A 27,277-nucleotide genomic window follows, 5' to 3' on the forward strand; every position below is an offset into this window, starting at 1 on the left:
ACTAAAAATAATAAAACTCAGAAGTTTAACATAATTCCCATTGCAATTAGATTTGTAACCAAAATTGTTTAGAAAAACAAGGGACATTGATGCCCCATATCCCACGTGATCGTTCACACGCTTCGTTACTCACCTCTGCATTGATCTCATTCATAATCTGATTTGATTTGAAAGTGGAGACAATGAAGTTGCTAAAAAATTTAATCCATGATCCCCAGTTGCCTCAGTGAAGATTGTTTGAGAGTAACAGACGGAGACGGCCAATAATACAAGGAGATGGAGAAACCCCGGAGCATTGGCTAACAGTCACCTGGGCTCCAGAACACTAGATGAAGGAGCAGCAGCTGCAGAATGGATGTGGGGACGTGTCAAGTCAGGTGCGCCCACACTCTCCACATCTACGAAAGCAGGCTTTGTGGGCGACAGAAGATGTTCTCCGTCACTTGTCAGCATCCACACCACCCGGGACATGGACGGCTGCAACGCTCCAGCTGCTTGCGTACACAAAAGACCAATTTTAACCACTCTAATCCCTTCCTCTCGCGAATAACTGCCCTCCAATGTAGGATCCATAACTTCTAAAGCCCTGTCGGCTTTATACAATCTCCATGTCTGGTGATTGGTCAACATCAAAAAACAAAAAAAAATTAGTTATCAGGGGATTATCATACTGCAGATCATTATAAAGATGAGATCCGCATGAACCATACCCTTTCGATGAGAAAGTCATCTTCAGCAGAACTCTGATTCTTTCTTCCGCTTATAATCTCAAGTAGAAGCACTCCAAAGCTAAATACATCTGCTTTCTCAGTCAGCTGTCCACGTAAAGCGTACTCCGGGGTCACGTAGCCTCTGCACATTGTAAGCAAATCTCCATATAATTTTAACCGTCTCAAAATGATATCATCCCTATTCGCATGTTATATGAATCGTAATTTGTTCATGTTACATTGTAATTTATTAAATGATGTTAGGGACCTTGAGAGACAGAACGGTAGAGAGAGCTCTTACACAGTCCCTGCAACTCTAGTGCTGACGTGGCTCTGATCCTCCGCAAAGAGTCTGGCTAACCCAAAATCTGCTATTTTGGGTCTGTGTTTATGATCCAGTAAAATATTGCTTGGTTTAATATCTCAGTGAATGATCCGAATCTCAGATTCCTCGTGAAGATATGCCAACCCATGAGCTGTTCCAACAATGATCTTATACCTCTCTTTCCAGTCAAGAAAATGTCGTTTTGTTGTATCTGCAAACAATGATCCAGTTATACTGTTATAGTAAAAGCATTAACTAGCTATAGAACTTAGAAATAAACTCCAAGAAAATAGGCCCAACATTAGCAGCGTTATGTCATTCAAGGACGACAAGAGACCAAATAAGAGCTTGTCAAGACTGCTGTTCGAGAGGTATTCGTAAACAAGTAGTCTTTCTGAGCTTTCAACGGAGCAACCAACCAATTTTACTAGATTCCTATGCTGAACACGACTGATGAGATTTGTTTCATTCAGAAACTCAGTTTCGCCTTGCTGTGAACCCAGATTCAGTCGCTTAACTGCAACCTCTCGGCCGTTTGGTAGAACCCCCTGTTAATTTACTGCATCGTTAGTCGAACTAATTTTATAATATATGATTTCTCATAGGATACTTCATGGAATAAATTGTTAGATGCTCACTTTAAAGACGCATCCAAAACCTCCTTCGCCAAGCTTGTTCTCTATGTCAAAGTTCGAAGTAGCTTCTCTCAAAATATCGTACTTGAAAATGAGCTTCGGATTGATAATATTTTCAGATATGATTACTTCTGTGCAAAAATAATAACATGAGGGTATGTATATATTCATGCAGTAAAGAAATAGAGAAACAATTCACAGGAAACACAATTCAGCCACATCTTCGGTCATAACACTGAAATATTACAGAACTATTTCAGGACCTTGGGTTCCAGAAATCCGGTCCCGACTTTTTTGGCTAGATGAGAAATACCACATCCAAAGGCCAATGGTTATAGTAAATCCAATGACCGCACCTATTAAGCCCAGTATTATCCCAAGAACCTTGCCTTCTGCAAACGCTCTCATGACATCTCAGTAAATAGTGTTTTAATTCACTAAAATGAAATCTTTACAAAACAAATATAACTCTAATGATTGCAAGATATGTGAAAGAAAATACTGGATGCTGGAGGGCCCTTTCTCGTCAAGAGATTGCTCCCATTTTTGCTTTCTGCGAATTTGCACAAGAAATCTCAGTAAATTGGCTATCCTTTAGTTGGGGAAAATGAAAACGTTACAGCGCCATTATATACTCCTTATTATTGTTAACTATATGAAGGAAGATACCTGGCAAATGAGGACTTTCGCTTTGGGGTGTTGAGGAGAGAACAGAAGTGTCGAAAATTTTGAAAACCTCGTATCGCAAATGGCATCTGTCACGTGCGATTTGAGCCCCAAGAGCTCCACTTTGGCATAAGAATATATATTCCAATGCAGATGTTAGGCATGATCTGCAGTTTGTTTGGGACAGATGTCCCCAGCACTGCGCTAAGCCGTAGATATGCCATGTTAAATTTGAAGGCACACCCACAAAATTTGCAGCGAAAAATTTGGGAGTCCGCAGAGCTTCAGTGATAATATTTGAGAGCAGGACCTCCACAGTTTTTTGGAACACTTGTGGTTGACTGCTCTTCCCACTGTTGCAAAGAACCTCTTGTTAAATTTGTAATTTTAAAACAGCGCGGCAGTTTTGGAAAACCGCCCGGTCTTCCCCGCACCGCCATTTGCAAATGGCTGTTTTCGTATGAAGGGTGCCGCCGCAATCAAGCTCCGCCACGCGTCTCTTGTACGACGCCCAAAACCGCTTTCCCCGGACAGTAAAGTTCGTTTGGTTTGCTGGAGGTTGGCGTGCGAACCACGTAGGATCGGCTCAGCGATTTGATCGCGTGATCTCAGCTGTCAATTTCCCGAAGATGCATACCGCCCACGTCAAATCAATTTTTGAGTGGAGTGGAAGTTTTTCCCGTTGACCGCCGTAGGAGGAATTCAATGGAGTTTAATGTTTGTCGTAGTTTTTTTTGGTGGCGGCCTTTAATATAATTATGGGCATGTGTTTAATATGGTGATGGGCTCACGTCCCATGTATCTTTTATATGTTTTTATATACGTTGTCATAAATATAGACTACGTGTGTGGTTGTTTAGTGTAGTATTTTTTTGGGTATGCATGTTATATAAAAAACAGTGTGTCGAGCCCGTGTTTTTTTTTGGTAGCTCATGGAAACGAACAGAACGCACAGCAGTGCGAGATGTCTTTTGAAAACAGGACTGTAATGGTTATGGGGTATTGTTAAAAACACATGAGCACCATTAAATTGGTTTTGTAATATCCACAGCAGTGGAAAATCTGTGAGAGCAGCAGAGTTTTTTTTGTGATTCCCTCTTTGAACAGAGGAAGAAATATGTAACAGAATGTTTGTTTTAATTAATAGAAATGCTTTGTGACTGTGTTGTCTTCTGAGTCAATTTGTTTTAAAAGCTTCCCTGTGTAAAGATCCTGGACAGAGGAAACAGAGCATTGTCTCTGTGGTGGTTAGTTTGTTGGTTTTTGGTATTTTCTCCATTTAAAAATACCCAACAGTGGTATCAGAGCATGGCTTAGGCTCTTTAAAGAAGTTAAAGAAGCTGAAGGGAGAAGGTTGTTGCTGCAGCAAAACCTCTCAGGCAGTTAGAAGACTCAGACAGCGCAGGATTCAGGTATTCTTCAAAAGCATTTCTTTTGTTATTGCTGAAGACAGTTAGTTGTTTTAAAAAAATACACAGTCAAGGAATGGCTAGCACAAGCACTGGTATGGGTATGTTTAACACCCAGCTCCCACAGTTTAATGGGAAGAACTATGACTACTGGTCAATAACTATGAGAGCCCTGTTTGCCTCTCAAGATTTATGGGAAATAGTTGAAGATGGTTTTGAAGAACCAGCAGATGAAACTGAGTTCAATGCATTAACTCAGGGAGAGAGAGATCTCCTGAAGAGCAATAGGAAGAAGGATGCAAAGGCCATTTTATTGTTGCATCTAGCAGTAGACCAGAGTATATTTCCAAGGATAGCAGCAACTAAAACATCAAATGAAGCATGGCAAACCCTCAAGACATCCTATCAAGGCATGGAGAGAGTGAAGACAACAAAACTACAATTGCTGAGAAAGGATTTTGAAAACTTGAACATGAAGGAGTCAGAAAACATTGAATCATTCTTCACTCATGTGATTGGTGTAATCACACAGATGAGAACTCATGGAGAAACAATTGAAGATAGAAGAATAGTGGAGAAAATATTGAGGGTCTTACCCTCAAGGTTTGATGCCATAGTCACCACCATTGAAGAGACAAAGGATCTCTCAAACTATTCAGTTGATGAGCTACATGCATCACTGATAACACATAAGCAGAGGTTGAGTAGGAATGAAAACTCATCCCTTGAGCAAGCCTTCAAGACCCAGATGTCCTTTGGAAGAGGAAGGGGTCAAGGAAGAGGAAACCGAAGAGGAAGAGGCAGAAGCCAGAACAGAGGTGGAAGGAACAGCCCATCAAATGCACAAGGAAGAGGCAGCAATACAAATCAGAACCAAGGCCAATGCAGCAGCCAACAAAGAGAACAGTATCATGCTCAAGGACAAAGGTATGATAAATCTAATGTTCAATGCTATTATTGCAAAAAGTATGGACATTATGCTAGTGATTGTAGAAAGAAACAGCATGATATGAACAGCAGACAAAATGAAAATGTTACAAGAGAAAACAGCAGTCAAGAAAATGCCATGTTAGCTTGTAACATGGCTGAAACACATAGTGAGGACATATGGTTTTTAGACTCAGGTTGCAGCAACCATATGACAGGAAACATTGCCCTCTTCTCAGCCTTAAATCAAAACTTGAAGTCAGAGGTCACACTAGGAACTGATAGTAAAGTGTCTGTTATGGGAAAAGGGGAGGTAAAAATATTTACAAAGCAAGGAGAAAGGAAAACCATAGCAGATGTCTACTATGTCCCCGGAATGAGATGTAACCTATTGAGTGTTGGACAGCTTATCCAAAAGGGTTACAATGTTTACTTTGTAAATGATGTGTGCACCATCATGGATATACCACCCAGCAAAAGATGCATTGCTGAAGTGAAGATGACAAGGAACAGAATGTTCCCTCTTAGGATCCGGGCAGACTTGAAGAACAAGAAGGAAATGGCAGCAGTCACCCAAGAGGCCTTCCAAAGCGTGCCAAAGGATGAGAACTGGTTATGGCACTTGAGATTCGGGCATCTAAATTTTGGAGGTCTAAACTTATTGAGCAGAAAAGGAATGGTAAAGGGATTACCATTGATAGAGAAGCCGGACAGCCTTTGTGAAGGTTGTATAGTGGGCAAACAACATAGAGAAAGTTTTCCATCAGGGAAAAGTATAAGGGCAAAGGCACCCTTAGAGATTATCCACTCAGATTTGTGTGGACCAATGCAAGCTCCATCATTAGCTGGCAGCCTATATTTCTTGACATTCATTGATGATTTTACAAGAAAGACTTGGATATATTTCCTCAAAAACAAAAGTGAAGTCTTTGAGAAATTCCAAAACTTCAAAGCACTTGTGGAGAACCAAAGCGGGCTGCACATAAAAGTATTGAGAACTGATAGAGGAGGTGAGTATATCTCAAATGAATTCCTAAAGTTTTGTAGAGAAAATGGAATACATAAACAGTTCACAACTCGGTACACCCCACAGCAAAATGGAGTTGCTAAAAGGAAGAATAGAACCATCATGGAGATGGCAAGGAGCATGTTGAAGGCAAAGCATTTGCCAAATGAGTATTGGGTTGAAGCTGTACATTGTGCAGTGTATATTTTGAACAGGTGTCCTATAAAGGCAGTCATGAACAAAGTGCCAGAAGAGGCATGGAGTGGGAGAAAGCAATTAGTCACCCACATGAGAGTTTTTGGGTGTGTGGCCTATGCACACATTCCGGATCAGCTAAGGAGGAAGTTGGACAGCAAAGTGGAGAAATGTCTTTTCATTGGATACAGTGAGGAATCCAAAGCCTACAGGCTGTATATCCCATCTACCAAGAAATTTTTTGTAAGCAGGGATGTTCAATTCATAGAAGAAGAAGCTTGGGATGGAAGCATAGAGAAAACAGTCAATGTTAAAAACTGTTTATCTCATGATGAGGATGAAGAGGAAGTGGCTGAAATGAATCCCCAAACAGCAGCACCAACACAAGAACAGCAAGGTACACCATTGAGGATCAATGAGAGTGCTTCTCCAAGCACACCACAAGGAGGAAATTCAAGTGCATCTTCAAGCACTTGCACACCAAGTGAAAGAGGTAAGAAGTTTAGAAATCTAAGAGACATTTATGATGAAGGAGTGAATTCCTTATTTGCCTTGTATTGTCATGTTGATGATCCTATTCATTTCGAGGATGCAATTAAAGATAGGAAATGGATAGAAGCTATGGATGAGGAGATGAATGCCATAGAGAGAAACAAAACATGGAATTTGGTTGAGCTACCAAAAGGAAAAGAAGTCATTGGTGTGAAATGGGTCTACAAGACCAAGAGCAATGTTGAAGGCAAGATTGAAAGGCATAAAGCAAGGCTGGTTGTCAAAGGCTACAAGCAGCAATATGGGAGAGATTATGAGGAGACTTTCGCACCGGTTGCAAGAATGGAAACCGTGAGAGCAGTGCTGTCCATAGCAGCTCAAAACAAATGGAAAGTCTACCAAATGGACGTGAAGTCAGCATTCCTAAATGGAGTGTTAACGGAAGAGGTTTATGTGGAACAACCTCTCGGATATGAGAAGAAAGGAGAAGAGCACAAAGTGTGCAAGTTGAAGAAAGCTCTTTATGGGCTGAAGCAAGCGCCAAGAGCATGGTACAGCAGGATAGATTCATATCTATTGGATAATGAATTTGACAAATGTGAAGGAGAACCCACAGTCTACATCAAGGAAAATGATGGTAAAATTTTAATTGTTGTCTTGTATGTAGATGATGTTATTTTCACTGGAAATGATATTTATCTTATTGAGAATTTTAAATCAGTCATGAAGAATGAATTTGAAATGAATGACATGGGTTTGTTGAGATACTTCTTAGGCATAGAAGTAGATCAAAATGAAAAAGGAATTTTTATATCTCAAGCAAGATATGTAAATCAAGTTTTGGGCAGATTTAACATGCAAGAGTGCAAGGCAGCAATCATTCCCACAGTGATGGGATTAAAGCTCAGCAGAGAGGACAGCAGCGAGGATTTTGATCCTAGCTTGTATAAAAGCATTGTGGGCAGCCTTATGTATTTAACAGCAACTAGGCCAGATATTATGTATGCTGTTAGTTTAATTTCCAGATTCATGGAGAGGCCAAAGGAGGCACATTGGCAGGCAGCAAAAAGAATTTTGAGGTATGTCAAAGGTACCAAAATGTTTGGAATTTTATATCATGCCTCAGAACATTCAGATTTGGTTGGATACACTGATAGCGATTGGGCTGGAAGTGTAGATGATCGGAAGAGCACCTCCGGTTATTTTTTTAATATGGGATCAGGAGTCATCTCATGGGCTTCTAAGAAGCAGTCCATAGTAGCATTGTCTACAGCAGAGGCAGAATATGTGGCAGCGACAGCAGCAGCATGTCAGGCAGTATGGATGAGAAGGATGTTGACAAGCTTAGGCCAAGAGCAGGCAAAAGCAACAGTGGTCTTTTGTGACAATAGCTCAGCTATTGCCTTGTCAAAGAATTCAGTGTTTCATAAGAGAATGAAACACATCGACACAAGGTTTCACTACATCAGAGAATTAGTGAACAATGGAGAAATTGTCCTCGAACATTGCAGGACTCAGGAACAGGTTGCAGACATCTTGACAAAGCCACTGGTTCAGAAGAGTTTCGAATTTTTGAGAAAATGCTTGGGAATGACCGAACGTGCGGCTGTTAAAATTAAAGGGGAGTGTTAAATTTGTAATTTTAAAACAGCGCGGCAGTTTTGGAAAACCGCCCGGTCTTCCCCGCACCGCCATTTGCAAATGGCTGTTTCCGTATGAAGGGTGCCGCCGCAATCAAACTCCGCCACGCGTCTCTTGTACGACGCCCAAAACCGCTTTCCCCGGACAGTAAAGTTCGTTTGGTTTGCTGGAGGTTGGCGTGCGAACCACGTAGGATCGGCTCAGCGATTTGATCGCGTGATCTCAGCCGTCAATTTCCCGAAGATGCATACCGCCCGCGTCAAATCAATTTTTGAGTGGAGTGGAAGTTTTTCCCGTTGACCGCCGTAGGAGGAATTCAATGGAGTTTAATGTTTGTCGTAGTTTTTTTTGGTGGCGGCCTTTAATATAATTATGGGCATGTGTTTAATATGGTGATGGGCTCACGTCCCATGTATCTTTTATATGTTTTTATATACGTTGTCATAAATATAGACTACGTGTGTGGTAGTTTAGTGTAGTATTTTTTTTGGTATGCATGTTATATAAAAAACAGTGTGTCGAGCCCGTGTTTTTTTTGGTAGCTCATGGAAATGAACAGAACGCACCGCAGTGCGAGGTGTCTTTTGAAAACAGGACTGTAATGGTTATGGGGTATTGTTAAAAACAAATGAGCACCATTAAATTGGTTTTGTAATATCCACAGCAGTGGAAAATCTGTGACAGCAGCAGAGTTTTTTTTGTGATTCCCTCTTTGAACAGAGGAAGAAATATGTAACAGAATGTTTGTTTTAATTAATAGAAATGCTTTGTGACTGTGTTGTCTTCTGAGTCAGTTTGTTTTAAAAGCTTCCCTGTGTAAAGATCCTGGACAAAAGAAACAGAGCATTGTCTCTGTGGTGGTTAGTTTGTTGGTTTTTGGTATTTTCTCCATTTAAAAATACCCAACACCTCTGATGCGGTAATCTGCATATTCTCCAGATAGTCGTAAATACCATTATTGCCGTAGCGTAAGAAGCAGCCGTCTAGGTGAATGACCCCAGAAGTATTGTCGCATTGGTCAACAATAATTTCTTTGGCCCTCAATGCGCACTGTTTGCAAGAGGAGGAACCCAAATCTCCCCTGCACTGGACTATCCCACAAACCGCACTATTGTTGTTTGCCCCCTCAGCAACACTGGAAGTATTGAATCCTGTGGGATTAGCGTTCTCCACCAATGATTCCAAAACTTTGTTTCGCCTTTGCAGGAAGACGATACCGTTTGTATTTTCGTTCTTCCCACAATAAGCCCAAATAAAAGTCCCTATTCTGTACCCATCTTCGTGGTAAAAGTAATGATAGTCATAACGTAAGAAGCAGCCGTTTAGTTGAATGTATCCATAAGGGCCACTGCATAACTCAAGAAGCAGTGTCTTCGCTGTAGTTACGCAGCGTTGACGATCAGAGGGACGTAAATCTTCTCTGCACTGGACAAGCCCATAAACAGCATTATCGAATCCCGCATCACCAACACTAGAAAACTCGAATGCGCGGTAATAAATATCAGTCACCAGTCTTTGCAGAACCTCGTTTAGATTCCGCTGGAAGGCGCTACCGTTCATATATTCACTACCATTCCCGCAATAACTTGAAACGGTATTGGTGTACGGATCAGGCACTGAGAGAAGCATACTCATAGGCACACTTAGGGTAAGTAACAGGCTCATGATTAGTGGTTTCATCTTCATTGTCATCGCTCCGACTGCAGGGCATTCTTGTAGCTCTACGCTCTTTTATATTCTCATCTCCCGTAATTTCTGATATGTTGAGCTGCTACTTAATCCAAGGGCATTAAAGAGTCACTCGTTCAGACAATAGAGTCAGTCGTCCATACAGTAGAGTCAATCGTTCATACTCTATTTAGATGACCAACGTATCTTTAACGTTTTTCTAGAGGAGGTTATATCTACGTATAAATCGTTCACACAATAGAATCAGTCGTCCATACAATAGAGTCAATCGTTAATACTCTATCTAAATGACCTACGTATAAATTTGACGGTTATTCCCATCAGTTAGTAACTTGATTATAAAGTAAAATGAAAATATTTAAAATTATATATATATATATATGAAATAACCATTTTTTTATTTTTATTTTGTGAAGGATTTAGAAAAATTATGTATGGTGGTTGTTTATGTAATTTCAAACATTTTTCAAGTTATATTAAATTATTTAAAAAAAATTAATTATCATGTCCAATTTTATTAGCTATAATTTATTTTGAAGAAAAGAAATTAATATTAATTTTAAATGTAATAAATTGTATTAAAAAAGACTATAAATAATAAAATAAAATTGAACTAACTTTCAATTTTAAATAAGGATTTGGGAGGCTTTTAATATTTTAACCAATAATAATATATAAAGTATTCATTTTGAAGAAATTCATGATAGTTTACTAAATAAGGACAGATTTATGTAGTAAGCATCCCAAGATTTGAAAAGCCTAAACCTTAGTAAGCATTGCAAGATTTGAAACCCCTAAACCTTAGCATGCATTCCAAAATCTGGAAAGGCCCAAACATAATCATGTTTGACTCAATTGTGAATTTACGAAACTAATAAGAGTCATAACCATTGTCCACTTGAGATTTCCATTTCCAACTACTAAATAGATCAATTTTATAAAAAAATAGATTTATCATGAACATATTAATATTGAACAAACTTCATGAAAACTCTCAGAATCAAACAAAAAAATGTTCTGCCATCTTTATTATTTTTATTGTGCTAAATACCATTCAATCTAATTATTTTATAACCATAGGTTTTTCATCTAACATACTTAATATATAAAATTATAAATATATATGTAAATATAACATGCATATATAAAGAAATAATTCTCTCGCATAAATAAATATGCCTAAATTTTATTTTAAAAATTAAATAGTTATGACTTGTAGATTTTACAATAACTAATATTAAACTGTTAAAAAGATAAATACGAATAAAACCCCCTCAAATTTAACTATTAACTATGGATTATTGCCACTTTTTGGATGGGCAGAATTTTTCGATTTTGTCTGAAACATGTTTCGGATCTTTTTTAGTATTTTGAATTTGTTTTAATTTATGTTTCTACATAATGAAATTTGATGTAGACTTTCGAAAAAATCGCTGCAGCCCGTCATCTCTCCATAACCATAACCATTTCACTTATGAATCATATTCACATCTGCAGCATCCGGTGCACGTGAACAGTTGTTCCAACCACTGCAACGACGCGGTGTCATGCTTCCGATGATTATCCTTCCCATGATTTCAACTTTCACCTTGGTTACGGATGTGGCAAAGTGTGTTGGTAGAGAATTTGTCAATGGAGTAGGTAGAGAGTTTGTCATATGGGACAACGTTTTGTGACGCAACCGTTCTGGCTGCTTTCGATTTCTTTGATACCTCTGCACTTCGTCACGCCAATCTTGACTTCTCTAATCACTCTTCTTCCAAACAGTCTACGCGCCATTAAACACTTCGAATTGATGCACCTTCGATGCGATTTCCATATTTCGCTCACGAGGTAGAACTCTGCTGCAAGCGTGCAATCTTACACCAACTCTCCATCGCTCACTGTAAACTCAACTTAGAACAGGGTCTTCGGCCGAGTCAAGTCATCTCTGACCTAGAGCAACGCGTCATATCTCAATTTAGTCAACTTAGAACAGGATCTTCGGCCGAGTCTAGTCATCTCTGACCTAGAGCAACGCGCCATATCTCAATTTAGTCCCAGAAGGATCCTGGTCCATTCCCGGATAATAACGAATCCGGATGCGCAGAGCTATAAGTCTTGTACTCACTGGGACCTTGTGTGTCGCTCTTCGAACACTCCACACCTCGTTTTTGGTCTTCAGTCCTTGTAAGGTTCCAACCACTCATATGGGGATGACACTAAATCATTCACCAAATAATTATTGAGTAACCAACTCCCTTTTTATAAATATATTTCTCCATTATTTAATATTATAATATTATATTATATTATTATAATTCCAGTCATGAAATCATGGACCCCTCATACTCATTCTATTTAGATTAGCTAGCATCCATTATGTTTTCATTAATATACATGAATTAAACATATTTACCGTAGCAAGTCTCTCGGCCCCATAGCACATAAGATCATAACCACACAGGCACACTGGCCCCGACACATAAGCATGCACACATATGGGCACAATGCCCAAAGGCAACTCCGGACTCACTGGCCTAATTAATTATATTCCAGCTCACTACCCTAATAATTACGATCCTCAAACCCATTACAAAGGCATGTTGTCCTTAGCCATATTCATAAGTCAACCACTGGCCTAACAATTTATACACTGAGAGAGGCATACCAACCTCGATTAGTTTCAGGGTCATAAGCTTTCGTTTCACATGAACATGGTGTTTACCACTCAGAAGTCAAATAGGAGATGTTACCTCTTTCTCCATTTTTTATGCACTATTCTTAGTGCACTTATTATATGCATAATCCATAATTGCTGTTGTATAGTAACTTTATTCTTATAGTCTGTAGTTGTAATTCCATTGTCCATAATCCAGAACTGCTGCTGTATTTTAGGGGTGCCCTCATATTCTTATGTCATTCATACACCAATAGGGTCTAGAGATTCTTACCATGCCCCCCATCGATGGGCGTATAATCCTCACACAATCACCATCACACCTAAAGGACATAAAAAAAAAAATGAGATTAGTATTCACAACAATTGATTTTTTTTCATACATTCTTTCTTTCAAAAGAGCAAAAGCAACCATATGCATGCAATCAATGTTAAAAATTGCGTCAAAGAACAATTTTTTTAATGAGAAAATAGTAGTTGGCTTTCAAGCGTTTCATCAACGAAACGAAGCACCATCCCTTGCATGATACCTCAATGTCATTTCGCTTAATTATGTTCTTGCATTTCAAGTTATCTTCTTCTTGATGCCCTGTCTGAATTTGTATAGCAGCCTATCGTGGCATACATGTGACGAAGTTGTTTTCATGTCTATTCTCTTTTGTTATTTGAAAAGAACAATTACTAAGCCCTTTTGTTGTTATTGATCTTAACATAGCTGTTGTAGACTTTTCCTTGTTCCGTGATTCCAAAAAAATTTCAATCTGAAAAATAGGTCAACCCTCATAATTTTAAGGGCACGAATGATCTTAGATATAATTACTGCTATAGGCATCATTGTCTTGTGCCTCATTAATAGGAAATATCAACAACTTGCCTTTCCATTCTATTATGTATCCAAGGTGAAGTGATTTTTTGCTCCCATGTCTCATAAATCACGAATGAAAATTGTATGTCCTCTGCCTTCTCTAACCATCATGGAATAGAATCATGGATCCAAAGACCTTTTTCCAAAAAGATAATTTAATATTGGGTTATAGTTGTATGCATCCACTAAAAATCTAACATGCTGGAAGCCTGCAAATGATGGCAAAATTCTGAAACCGCCAACGTAGCCTTTCTTAATTAAGAAACCTTGATAAATAAAAACATAGAGTCCTGCATTCCCAATATGCATATGTCCATGAATTTTTTATCCACTAGCCCTACATGATCTTTTTCCTCTGTTAATTATCTTAGTAAAGTACGGAAGATCTCATCCTAATGAATGTAAGTTTTTGTACCTTAAAATGAATGAGAATATGTCCACTTCAACTTATTAACCCTCCAGCAGTAACCATAACGATATTTGATAAAATTGTACACCTCTAGTGGTAGGTATGAATTTCTACCTCTCATCTCCAACTGCATGTTTAGATCAAACACGAGAAATGCAGCCATGAAAAATTGAACTAGTTCTGGGCTTAAATGGAAACTTGTAGACTTGTAATAACCAATTAGCCAACCCTTCAAGAAACATGTATGTTGTTGAGTCGATTATCATTCTTTGAAATTGAACTAAATTATGGAGTGCATGTTTTTAATGGAATGTCCCTTGACGAAAAGAATTCCATATGATGCATCTATGAAAAAATTTGATGCAACTCTCTTGTTACAACATGCTACAAGTCCATAACCCTTAACGTTTCTTATTGTTATTTCCGCCTTGAACTTCCTCTGCCCATAATTTTATTTCTAATGTATCGTCTCTTCTTCTTTGGGGGTGCAGATTCATTGTATCTGCAAGTTCTTGAATTGAACATTAAGACGTCCATAATTTATCTTCAAGTATCTGCACATTTCTTCTCTCATTTATCTACAGAAGGTGGTTCTTCAACAATTCACAGGTGCAGGGATAAGGCGGTATTCCTTCATCTATCATCTCTTTGAAATACTTGCATGCTCGCTCCTATTTATGTTTTTTGCAAAATCCATGAATCATGTCATTGTAGGTTGTTACAACAAGACAAAATCCTCTTTTTTCCACACCATTCCAAACGTCCACAGCCAGTGAACTTTCTGAATGATATTGTAACAACAAACATCTAGTGGGAAAGCTTTAAGATGCATCTCATCATGTAAGCCTCCTGTAACCATTCCCCCCGTCACAAAGAGAACCCAAGATATATTGTGAACAATGACATCATGACTACATATGTGCTCAACCATTTCATTAATGTGCCTGTGCAACATCACAAACCTCAACCCAAGACTTCATCAAAATAGTATAAGTTTTCACAGTTAGAGGATATTGATCCCGAACTTCCTCATAGAAGCAAAGGGTATCATCGGCCAACTTGATTTTACAAAGAACATTATGCAAAGAATTGAGATCATCAATACATGTTTTTCACCTAGAATCCACCATTCCTCTAAAGGTATGCATGGCATCTCGCGGTAGGTGGCCTCTTGCATATCTATTCATTATAATGGAGAAAGCTTCGTGGGTGATCGAAAGGCCTTTTTCTTCATTTGTGCAAGAAAATGCTAAATGGTGTCAAATAATTTAGAGTTCCCTAAAATGTCAATAATTATGCTACATGCATTAGTTTTGTTCTTATACCCATCTTTCTACCATCCTAGCTAAAAAAATCTATATGCAGGAACCCCAAGACCACAACACTTCTTCACAACTTGTTGAACTAAATCTTATGACAATTTTAAAGAACACCCACTAAGAAATTCTTCCAGCTCATGATGGGGTTCAAGGTAATATACATATCATACTCAATTCCTTTTCAAAACGATTATGGCCCTCCTCATTACTACTATGTTTTTTAATTGTACTACGTACAGTTTGTTCCCTAGTTGTTATTTCTGAATAAATATGTTTGGTGTAGACTAAATTACGGGTAATATGCCCATGAAAAAGATCTAATTGCAATTAACAAATTTTGTAATGGGTTCCATTGGCTTGGACATGAGATTTGAAATTGCCAAGGTATTGACATAACATGATCCAATATACGGAAATTTTCTTTAAAAATTGGTTCACTTGGAGATTGTTGAAGATCGTCGTATGGGTATGATTGCTAATAGATACATGAATGTAGAGTTCAATCCTTCTCTTCGCGAGATCAACATCATTGTGGCCATTTCCAGATAAGGAAACCATTTTTTAGTGTCACCAGAGGCTAAAACCTCCCTGAAACTTTGAACAGGATTATAAATGCGCCCATTCTGAGGGATAGCTCTAAAAAGTTTCCAAAGCATTTTCGTTCAACACTAGTCCTATGTTAAACATTTTATTTAAACTATCTCCATAGGTCATCTATTGTTTCATGTGTCTTTTTTTCCTCATCCTCATTCCTGTAGCTACAAACTTCTCTTTGAAAGACCTACTAAATTTTGTTGTCTTGTTGTTGGGGATAATGCTTAATCATGTCATGTAATTGCTGACAAATAAGTATGCAGATTTTGTGTTCTTTGTGCAAAATTAGGGCAACAAATTATTAGGGTGGTCAATGCTTTAAATTAGATTTCACAAGATTGGTAGTGTCATTAGATTTGTTAGTTAGTTGATTGATAATAATATTAGTAATGAGTTTACTATATAACAATGTAGTTAATAATAATATTAGTAATAAGTTTACTATATAACAATGTAGTTAATGGTTTGATTTAATATGATATTTACAGGAGGTTTGAGGTCACAGAGTGAGTTTGTTTTATTTGTTCATTATTATTTTTTTTTATATGTTTTTTATTTATAATTATCTTGGCTTACAGCTTGCATAAATAAGCCATTTCATATTCTACAAGTGGCATCAGAGCAGGTAAAATTGTTTTGGGTTAAAGTTTTATTGTTGAAATTTTGCCAAAGTTAATCATGTCGATTTCTAACCAGATGCCCGTTCCAGAATTTGATGGGAACAATTATGATTATTGGTGCATTAAGATGCTAACCTTTCTTCTTGGAAAAGATTTGTTGGAGATTTTTGAATTAGGTTATGAGGAGCCATCTGATTGGAATGCCCTTACAGCCAATGAAAGAACTGCAAGAAAGAAAGCAAGGAAGAAGAATTCTCAAGCTTTGTTTCACATTCATATAGCTCTTGATAAGAGCTTATTTCCAAGAATATCAGGAGCAAACACTGCCAAAGATGCTTGACAGACTCTACAAGAAGCTTACCAAGGTAGTGATCAACTTAAGGTGGTCAAGCTTCAGACATTGAAGCAAGAGTTCGAAAATTTGAAGATGCAAGAAGATGAAAGTATTAGTGACTATTGTGTGAGAGTCAAAGATGTGATCAATAAAATGGTTACACTTAAATTGTAAGTAATGAAGTTTTAATTAAAAAGGTATTGAGATCTTTAACACCTTGATGGAATCATGTTGCCATAATCATAGAAGAAAGAAAGGATTTGAAAAAACTGCAGTTTGATCAATTGGTTGGATACTTGATGTCTCATGAAGAAAGATTGAAGGACACCTTTGAAGGTGTAGAGAAAGCTTTTTCCTCTAAATTACAAATTACAAAGAATGAAGATGCAAGCAACAGTATTTCCAAAAGAAATCAAGTCCAACATAAATGACAAAGCCAAATTCTTTAAGAGGTAGAGGAAGAGGTGGCTCAATAGGAAGAGGTAGAGGAAGAGGTGGCTCAAGAAGAAGAGATAGAGATAGATTTGATGAGAGAAATGTTCAATGTTACTATTGTAACATGTATGGTGTTGGTTTGATGGGGCCTGACCCAGGTTCGGATTTATTTAGCCAAACAAATCCCTGTACTACAGGCCCTTTCGACAACAGCCCGCGAAGTGTGGACTCAGGCCTCACCCGAAGCAGTATGGGGGGATGCTGGAACCAAGTTTCCGCACCCTTGAGATGTCTGAGGGGTCGATTTAATCCAACTGTGAATACCTTCACGTAGGTCACTTCGCGCACTATCCTTATCTGTGAGGCCTTCGCGCTCTGTTATAATCATCTCTACGCAGCCCTATCCAGGTGCTGAGGTGCTTTCGCACTGCTAAAGCAGCGATCTGCGCTATTTCCCCAAGTTACACCATGGATCTTACTTATCTTCTTATAACAGTTAGTTATCTTCGCGTAAACAGATACTTTATCTTATATTCGATTTATCAACATATTCATATAAGTTCGTGCATCATATAAACAATAGAAATGGAATTTATACCCAATACATTCAATGCAAAAAACAGTAAAAGATACACAGAAATGATGTAAAACTTCTCTTTATTACTTCTCCAAAGGTTACAGACTCGACTCGCCCTGCGCACTCCACTGCAGGGGTCTGCGCACTTAGTTATAGAATACTAGGCCTTTGTGCACTTAGTTGTAGAGCCTTATCCTACTCTAAAACCCAAAGACTTGACTCAACGCTTCCACCAAGACTCAATTCGTCATCATTAGATCTTACAAACTTCCATGGTTATTCTCCTTTTACAACTTAGAGCCTCGCTCTATTTATACAATCCCATGGTCCGCAAACCATGGGTAGATCTCTAAAGCTGACATTACATTACAAAAATGAAGGTAGACAACCCTATGACTTATCTACAATCTTCGCGCTCCGCGCCCATAAAACGTGGAGTCTTGACATCGGATTTGGTCAAAATCTGGGCTTTAAGCCCCAAAACTTGCCTTGGGGGATCCTGCACCCAACAGGCCCCCAACACAAACATCATGGCTCACCCTCGATTCACTTGGTTGATGCGAAGATCTTCACACGAAGCCCTCCCAACTCTGTTCGAACTGCTGCAAGATCAGCAGTGCACCGAGAAGTTGCATGTTGTACCTCCTACACACTCTGTTTAGAGACCGTTGTATCAAAACTCCTGCCCTGCACTTGTTTATAGTCCTGTGCCTCCTTTCAGCTGCTTGGAGTACTAAGACTGTGCTTCGGTCAGTTAGTCAGATTTCCGGGCCACCTGTGTATGGCTTCAACCGACTGCCATTCACTTTTCCTGGGAAAGGTTCTCCATTTAACTTTTCCAACTGTATCGCGCCACCATCGGTGATCCTTCTAGTAATATACAGCCCAATCCAAGGCATCACACCGATCAACTCTCAGTGGTAGTCCCCAAATTCGTCAACGTAATCGTGCTCATCTTGTTTTATCGCCACTGTTTCCTTATCAAGAAAATTCTTCTTTATTCCTTCCTCAAGTTTCTTGACTTCTGCTTCCACCATAGCGATTTTCTCCCTTAACCGAGCTCTTTCTTTCATGAGTTCTTAGAGCCTAAGATTACCTTGTTGGATCTCTTCATCAGGTCCCAAGTGTTCTTCTTCATCTAGCAGCGTGATCCCTTCTTCCAAGGCTCCACGAACCATCATATCCACGAGCGCTGCTATGCGTGGACTAGGCATAATATACTCCATCGACATTACAGTGTTTGCTCCATAGGCCAGCGTAGAAGGCGTCTGTCCCATCAGTTTCTTGCATGTTTTCCTATAAGCCCATAAAATTGTTGGTACGTGCATGTCCCAATCACTTCGCTGCGCATTACATACCTTGTTCAGTGCTTCGCACACTTCGTTAAATGCTTTTGTGTGGGTAACCTTCTGCGCACTCGTTCTTTCCACACTCTGTTGTTCCAACTTGAGGGACTGTTCGTGCAATTGCCCCCCCAACACATGCTTATTGACCGTATTCCCCAACGCGAAGTTCATGTGCATCTGCGCAGGTTGTTTACCATATGCCTGTACCCACCTGGACAGATGCGCACGTGGACCATCCCATCAATGTATTTATCTGTTAGTCGCATCTTAGGCTTCCTAAAATGCATGCGCATCATTCTCCTACATTCGCGCCAATCCTCAAAGCTTCATTGGTGTGTTCCCCACCACCTCGCAGGCGTAGCGTGCAGTACCCACTTCAAAGCCTGGAAACATTGCTTTCCCGACACCTCCCTTTCAAACTTGTCTAGGAAAGTATCTACCTCTCTTAACCCATCATAAGTAGGCAGATCCCTCACTTATGTCGATACGCAGCGCAACGATCTTGTCATCATATTACAGTTCAGCGTGGTTACCTCGTGTAACCAGTTCTGCCATCGCTCTATCTCCTCATCAGAATCCGATGTACAGGAGCTTTCGTGCTCCCATGAGATCCGTTAGTCCGTGGCGGGACTTACCCAGTCTTGCTCTCGCGTTGTTATCTTGTAGATGTAGTCCAAATCATCGTCGCTTTCATAGTCGCACACCGGCTCTGTATAGTGCAATCCCTCAGTAAGGTCCAAGGGTATAACTACACGCAGAGACTTTTTCTCAAAAATCATCTTGCGCTTCTTCAGATTAATCACCCCGTTCATGTCAGTGGCCCAATCAATTCCTAATAGCATGGGGTAGGGATTGTTGTCATCAACAATCTCTATCACTTCAAAGTCTGCTAGCGTGCTCGCTCCTTCAATATCCATGGTGATTCCTTGCAATCTCCCCATAGGTATTATCTTTTGTTGGTTCATCATTCGCAATTGGATAGGAGACCATTGCACTTTAGGCCTTCCCATGCTCTCCCATGTCTGCTTCAGTAGAATTTTCGCGTCCAATCCTAGGTCTAGAATTACTTGGTCCATCTCATATTCTCCAATCTATGCAGTTAACGTCATTTCTCTTCCCGTCCTCGTCGTATGCTTTCTAATCTTCTGGACTACGCGCGGTTCTCTTGGCATGGTCCCAGCGCATCTATTAATGAGTTCCTGCAATCCCTTTACAACCTTACTGTCACACAGTAGCTTCATGCATGTTTCCAGGAACATCGTAAGCATAGATGGGTCCATTTCCAGCTCCGGTCTATCCTTGCTTCCTGAAGTGGAGGCATCAACGAAGCTCTTCTTAGCTTCCATGAAGGTTTCCTTAGCGCACTCCAAATCAAACTCTGCTTCTTTCGTCGGAGCCTTGCGAACCCAAGTACTATCTTTGGGTTGTTTTCCTTTATCATCTCTCGTTGTAATTCCACTTCGGAGCACAATGTTCACATTTTAATCTTCCTCGCGTGCTCAAACCTCATCATCTGCAGGTTCTGAGCTGGGGGAGGTGGTAGCACTCCCTTGTCGCGTATCCTAGCTATCAACGTAGGACAATCCTCCATCTCATGATCAAACAAGGTACAATACAGACAAGATGGGCATGTTGGGTTCGTAAAATCACGGGCATAATGTCCTGGCCCTCTACAATTATAACATATCAATTGTCTACGACCTCTTCCAGGTCCTCCTCCACCTTGGCCTCGTCCACGCCCCTGAAATACGGTTTGCGCCACTCCTGCGTTCTGGTTAAGGGGCCACAATTCAGCTTGAACTCTGTAGGTGGGAGTTCTATCCATCATCAACTCATAACTTCTACAAGTGTGCTCATCATGTCCAACCGATCTACAAAATTACAAAACAATTGTTGCGAATTTTGCGTGTACTTCTGTAACAAATGGCAGTTGTTCGTAACATGATTTCCTCCTATTTGACAAATCACGCACCACAAAGCAGGCACTGTGCTAGGTCGTGTTTGTGCCTTTGGTCTTAACAACATCTGTTGGGCATGGAATCCCCCCGAGGCATGTTTTGGGGCTTAAAGCCCAAATTTTGACCAAGTCCATTGTAAAGACTCCGCGATTTGTGGGCGCGGAGCGCAAAGTCATAATAGAGTCACAAGGTTGTCTGCCCTTGTTTTTTTGTAATTTAATGTCGGCTTGAAAGATCCACCCATGGTCCGTGGACCATAGGATTGTATAAATAGAGCAAGGCTCTAAGTGTAGAAGATAGCTAATCAATGAATAGAAGAGAAGCATGATGAGTTTAAGAGATTGAGTCGAAGTGTAAAGTGTGTCTTTGGGTCGTAGAGTAGGAGAAGGCTCTACAGATGTGTGCGCATAGGCCTAGTACTCCGCAGTTGAGTGCACGACCCCTGTCGCTAAGTGTGCAGGGAAGGACGAGACTGTAACTGTGGGAAGAATCAATAAAGAGAAGTTTTACAATATTTCTATGTATCTTTTCCTGATTTATGTATTATTGGGTATAATTTGCAAGTTTATTGTTTATTTGATGCGTGAACTTATATGAATGTGCTATATAAATAAATATAACACAAGGCATCTATTTACGCAAAGATAGCTAACTAGTGTAAAAATGTAAGTATGATCTCGAGTGTGATTTAGGGGAATAGTGCAGAATGTTGCTCTAGCAGCGTGGAAGCCCCACAGCCCCTTGTTAGGGCTGTGCGAAGGCGGATCTATCAGGGTGCGGAGGCCAGGGAAATGCGTGAAGCAACCTGCATGTAGGGACTAGCAGTTAGACCAATTCAACCTCTCAGACATCTCAAGGGTGCAGAAACCTTGTTCCATCACCCCCCCATACTACTTCCGGTGAGAACTCAGTCCACGCTTTGTGAACTCTTGCTGAAAGGGTCAGTAGTACAGGGATTTGTTTGGCTAACTAACTCCGAACCTGGGTCATCCCCCCTCAAGCCAATAGCATCAATCCTCCTCCCGCGAGGTAATTCACGAACATAGGGCAGTGGTCCTTATCATGACCCCGACCCTTGCATTTTACACACCATACTTCTTTGCACTTCCGAGCGAGCTGTCTTGTCCTGTTTCAAACTTTGCATCTCAAGGCATAAGTTTTTCAACCGTGCGTGGATCTGCTTAACTCCCAAGTTAGGATCTTGTATCGGGGTCTCATGCAATGTCTTCGTGATCTCCAAGGCCTCTTCCTAAGTCGTTAACCTCTGTTGCAACATCGTGTTCCTCTAATGCAGCATTAGCGATGCTACAAACCATTCACGGTGCTATCCATCTGTCAAAGTCATATTAGCTTCGTGAATTGTACACTTCAGTGTCTGATCCAACTCCTAAGGAGTCTCGCCTAGTAGCATTGTGATCTCTTTGAATCCAATGATTCACTGCACCTCTGACTTTGGTCTGCTAAATTCTTTGTTCATCGCAATTTGGATATCCGCGATTCCTGCATTTGGATTGTCATTAGAATGTTTAATATACCAGGTCAGCGCGTGATCCTACAGAGTGCTGACCAACATCGCTTTCTTTATATTATCATCTGTAAGTCCCTGTGCTTCCCATACGGCTCTTATCACGAACCAAAACTGGTCCGGATCTTCATTTCCTACTCCCCTGAACATAGACAAATTTATTGCGCTTGCCATATTTACTTGCAGTGGTGGCAGAGGTGATACGGGTGAAGCTGGAGGTGAAGGCGGTGAAGCTGGTGCTGGTGTGGGTGTGGGTGGTATGCGTGGAATCCTCTACCTTATCAAATTGATCGCACTTCACGGCGAGATCTTCACAAGCTTTTCCTCGTCCCCTCACGGAGGTGAAATCAAAGGGTTATTCTCCGGTCCCTTACTTCCTTCATTTCTGTAGGTTTTTCCACTTCGCATAGCTCTGGACATCAAGGTAATTGCATAACCCTCTTTTCACACAATATCATTTTAATCCAAGTATTTAGAGACTTTACGTACTTACCTCATAGTCCTTTGAGGAATCGTCACTCTACCTCGCTATAGCTGACTAAATTATCTACCACAAACTCAATAATGAATCTTCCTATAATCCGATCAAGCCAATTATCAACACCGCGCGCGATCTTATCCTTCAACACTTCCAATATGTGCACCAACTCTGGGGTCCACACAATAGGATTGTTGAGTTTCCACCTTTCTTGGCTATCTGCTAGCTTTGCGATCCACTCGTACAGCTTTGTAGGGAAAGATGCAAAGAAAATTTCGTGGATCTCTATGTACAGGTAGCAGTCTAACCACTCTTCTTTTATCAGTCACGGATTCCTGTTCTCCTGTGCCGTGAACTCTTGATTTCTCCTGTCCAGCCAACCTTCAATTTCCTTCTTAGTTGGATTCCAATGATACGACGTCAGACATCTCTATTCAGATTCCGGTCCTTGCAATGGAACCATTTGTTTGCTTGATGGGGCCTAACCGAGGTTCAGAGTTATTTATCCAAACAAATCCCTATACTACTCTCCCTTTCGGCAACAACTCGTGGAGCACAGACTGAGGTCTCAATCAAAGCAGTATGGGGGGATGCTGGAACCAAGTTTCCATACCCTTGAGATGTATGAGGGGTCGATTTAGTCCAACTGTGAATACCTTCGCGTAGGTCACTTCGCGCACTATCTTGACTTGCGAGGCCTTCACGCTCTATTATAATCACTTCCTCGTAGCCCTATCTAGGGGCTGAGGTGTTTTCACACTACTAAAGAAGGGAACTGCATTATTTCCCCAAGTTACACCGTGGATCTTACTTATCTTCTTATAACAGTTAGTTATCTTTGCGTAAACAAATACTTTATCTTATATTCGATTTATCAAAACATTCATATAAGTTCACACATCATATAAACAACAGAAATTGAATTTATACCCAATACATTCAATGTAGAAAATAGTAAAACATACATAGAAATGATGTATAACATCTCTTTATTACTTCTCCAAAGGTTACAAACTCGACCCCCCCTGCACACTTAGCTGCAGGGGTCCGCGCACTCAACTGTGGACTACTAGGCCTCTGCGCACTCAGCTGCAGAGCCTTCTCCTACTCTATGACCCAAAGACTTGACTCGATGCTTCCACTAAGACTCAATTCGTCATCATTAGATCTTACATACTTCCGTGGTTATTCTCCTTTTACAACTTAGAGCCTCGTTCTGTTTATACAATCCTATGGTGCGCGAACCATAGGTAGATCTCTAAAGTCGTCATTACATTACAAAAATGAGGGTGGACAACCCTATGACTCATCTACAATCTTCGCACTCTGTGCCCATAAAACGTGACATATTTACATCGGATTTGGTCAAAATATGGGCTTCAAGCCCCCAAACTTGCCTTGGGGGATCCCGCACCCAAAATATGGCCACTTTGAAAGAGAATGTAGATTGAAAGAAGGTAAAAATGCTAATTATGCTCAAAAAAGTAGTGAGTATCCTCCAGATCACTTATTTTTATCTTATGCCAAAGGTGAAAATACTAGTAAAGATGTTTGGTACCTAGATTTTGGATGCTCTAACCATCTATAGGGAATGAAAAGTTGTTTTCAACAAAGGATGGAAATTTCAAATCCAAGATCCAGCTTGGTGATGATAAACCATTGGAGGTTGCTGCCAAAGGAGCTATGGAGGTCCAAAACGAAATAAGGTATAAAGAGTATTCATGAAATTTATTATACTGCACAATTGAAGCATAATTTGTTGAACGTTGGGCATCTATGTGAGAAAAATTATTAAGTAGTATTTGAAAATAATACCTGTATTATCTATGATAAGAATAAGGGAAATAGGGTGATCACTATTGTGCCTATGACAAGAAATAGGATGTTTCCCTTGAGGTTTGATGAACATAACAACAACCTTGCAAATATGGCTTATGAGGATTCAAGTTGGTTATGGCATCTCAGGTATGGGCATTTAAATTTTCACGGTTTGAAGTTTCTAACCTCACATGCATTAGTTTTTGGTTTTCCCAAGGTGGAGGAGCATAAGGAGGTTTGTGAAGGATGTGCTAAAGGCAAGCATGCAAGGAAAATTTTTCCAAAGGGCACTGCTTGGAGGGCTCATCACCCACTTCAGCTTGTTCATTGAGACATATGTGGTCCTATGCAAACAAAGAGTTTAGGTAAGTCATCATATTTCATCACTTTTATTGATGATTACTCACGAAATTGTTGAGTATATTTTTTGAAGGCCAAAAGTGAGGCCATGGATACATTCAAGAAGTTCAAAGCCCTCATAGAAAATGAGAAAGGGTGGAAGATCAAATGTTTGCAGACTGACCGTGGAGGAGAATCTTGCTCAAAGTATTTCCAAAGTTATTGTGATATGAATGGCATCAAGAGGCAGCATACTACCGCATACACAACCCAACATAATGGCATAGATGAAAGGAAGAATGATATTGTGGTTGAAATGGCAAGGTGCATGTTAAAAACTAAGGGATTGAGCACTTCTTATTGGGGAGATGCAATTGCTACAACAATGTACATCCTCAACCATAGCCCCACCAGTGCACTTGAAAAGATGAATCCTTTTGAAGCTTGGTATGGAAAGAGGCCTAATGTTAATCATTTCAAATTTTTTGGTTGTTTGGCTTATGTGCATGTACCTGATCAGAATAGAAAAAGGTTAGATGCAAAGAGTGAGTTACGTATTTTTATTGGGTATAGTGAGACAAGAAAGGCTTATAAATTGTATAATCTTCTCACTAATAAGCTTATTGTCTCAAGACATGTAATTTTTTGATATCGATCATGAGCAGCCAACTAATGTTTCTGTAACTAGTGGGTTAACTCTGCTGAGCAACACTTCATCAATTTCTTCAATATCAAGTTAAAATCCAAATTCTTCTCCAAGTTCTACAAGGAAGGTAAGAAGATTGACTGATATTTATCAGAGGTGTGAAAATCAAGCACATGAAGAAAGGCCACTAGGTGAGATAGTCAATTTTGCTTTATTAACCAAGGCTGATTTTGAACCATCATGTTTTGAATATGCATGTACAAATGAGGTTTGGATGCAATCCATGCAAGAAGAGATGGATTCCATTTGAAGGAATGACACTTGGGATTTGACAAAGCTTCCACATGACAAGAAAAATATTAGCACCAAATGGGTATACAAGACTAAATTTAATAGTAATGGGAGTGTTGAAAGACATAAAGAAAGATTAGTTGCTAAAGGATTCACACAGAAGTATGGAATTAATTATGAAGAGACATTTGGACCGGTAGCAAGACAGGAGACCATTATAATGTTGATTTCATTACGAACTCAGAAAAAGTGGAGCATACATCATATGGATGTGAAAAGTGCCTTCTTGAATGGGTACTTAGAGGAGGAAGTATATGTGGAGCAGCCACAAGGTTTTGAAGTGGAAGGAAATGAGAATAATGTCTACAGGTTGAAGAACGTTTTGTATGGTCACAAGCAAGCACCAAGAGCATGGTATGCTAGGATTGATGGATACTTTCAGGAAAATGGCTTCCAGAGAAGTAAGAGTGATCCTACCCTTTACTACAAACAAGAAGGTATTGATATTCTAATCATAAGTTTGTATGTTGATGATCTATTGTATATGAGTAGTAGTTCTAAGATGAATGATAAATTCAAAGTTTCTATTATGAATGAATTTGAGATGAAAGGTCTAGGCATCATGAAATATTTTCTAGGAATGGAGGTTTATCAAAGTAAGGATGAGATTTTATTTTGTTAGACAAATTATGCACATGATATGCTAAATAAATTTGATATGCTTGATTGTAATCCATCCCCTACTCCAAGTGCTCATGGAATTGTGTTATGTATAGATGATGGTGCTAATTTAGTTGAGGAGACAACTTACAGAAGTATTGTGGGGAGCTTGGTATTTCTAACCCACACAAGACCTGATATTACATATTCAGTTTCAATTGTTTCAAGGTATATGAAAAATCCATCTGAAATACATATGAAGGCAACCAAGAGGATTTTAAGGTATGTGAAAGGCACTCTAAATTTTGGTATTCATTACTACTCTTCTAAAAAGTTCAATCTTGTTGGATTTAGTGATTCAGATTGGGGAGGTAGTATTGATGAGCATATGTCCACATTTAGAAATTGTTTCTCTTTTGGTTCTAGTTTTATTATCTGAAGCTCAAAAGAACAAGCATTGTTTCTCTCTCATTCACAGAAGCAGAGTATGTTTTTAATTTCCTTAGCAGTTACACAAGCTCTCTTACTCAGAAAATTTTTGGAAGAAATTGTAGAAAAGAAAATTCAACCTACAATGATTTATTGTGATAATGTAAATGACATCAATTTAGCAAAGAATCTGGTTCATCACAGCAGGACAAAGCATTTTGACATGAAGTATCACTTCATTCGGGATTTGATGTAGAAGAAGGATATTGAATTGAAGCAC

At 39.5% G+C, this 27,277-nt stretch overlaps 1 protein-coding gene across 1 annotated transcript; it reads right to left on the reverse strand.

Moving 5' to 3' along the window:
* Positions 1-306: 306 nt before the first annotated feature.
* On the reverse strand, positions 307-9,698 carry LOC149240146 (cysteine-rich receptor-like protein kinase 1). The gene is made up of 9 exons (XM_089370076.1): positions 8,916-9,698; positions 2,752-2,948; positions 2,340-2,689; positions 2,173-2,223; positions 1,674-1,801; positions 1,373-1,583; positions 1,180-1,246; positions 711-852; positions 307-612 (listed from the first exon to the last, which is right to left on the reverse strand). Exons 1-9 carry the CDS (start codon positions 9,696-9,698, stop codon positions 307-309), a joined length of 2,235 nt encoding a protein of 744 aa, XP_089226202.1.
* Positions 9,699-27,277: the final 17,579 nt, after the last annotated feature.

Source organism: Pinus tabuliformis, chromosome 8, assembly GCF_031772625.1.
Source record: "Pinus tabuliformis cultivar Carrire ecotype Pingquan chromosome 8, CPIR1, whole genome shotgun sequence".
NCBI lineage: Eukaryota > Viridiplantae > Streptophyta > Pinopsida > Pinales > Pinaceae > Pinus > Pinus tabuliformis.

Bases quoted from the DNA above. Each gene is read 5' to 3' on its own strand.
- LOC149240146 (XM_089370076.1), bottom strand. From the start codon at position 9,698: ATGACAATGAAGATGAAACCACTAATCATGAGCCTGTTACTTACCCTA. The intron at 2,690-2,751 runs GTTTTCCAAAAC...TCTTTGCAACAG, and splicing joins GGTGCGGGGAAGACCGGGCG to TGGGAAGAGCAGTCAACCAC. The intron at 613-710 runs GTATGGTTCATG...ACCAATCACCAG, and splicing joins ATGACTTTCTCATCGAAAGG to ACATGGAGATTGTATAAAGC.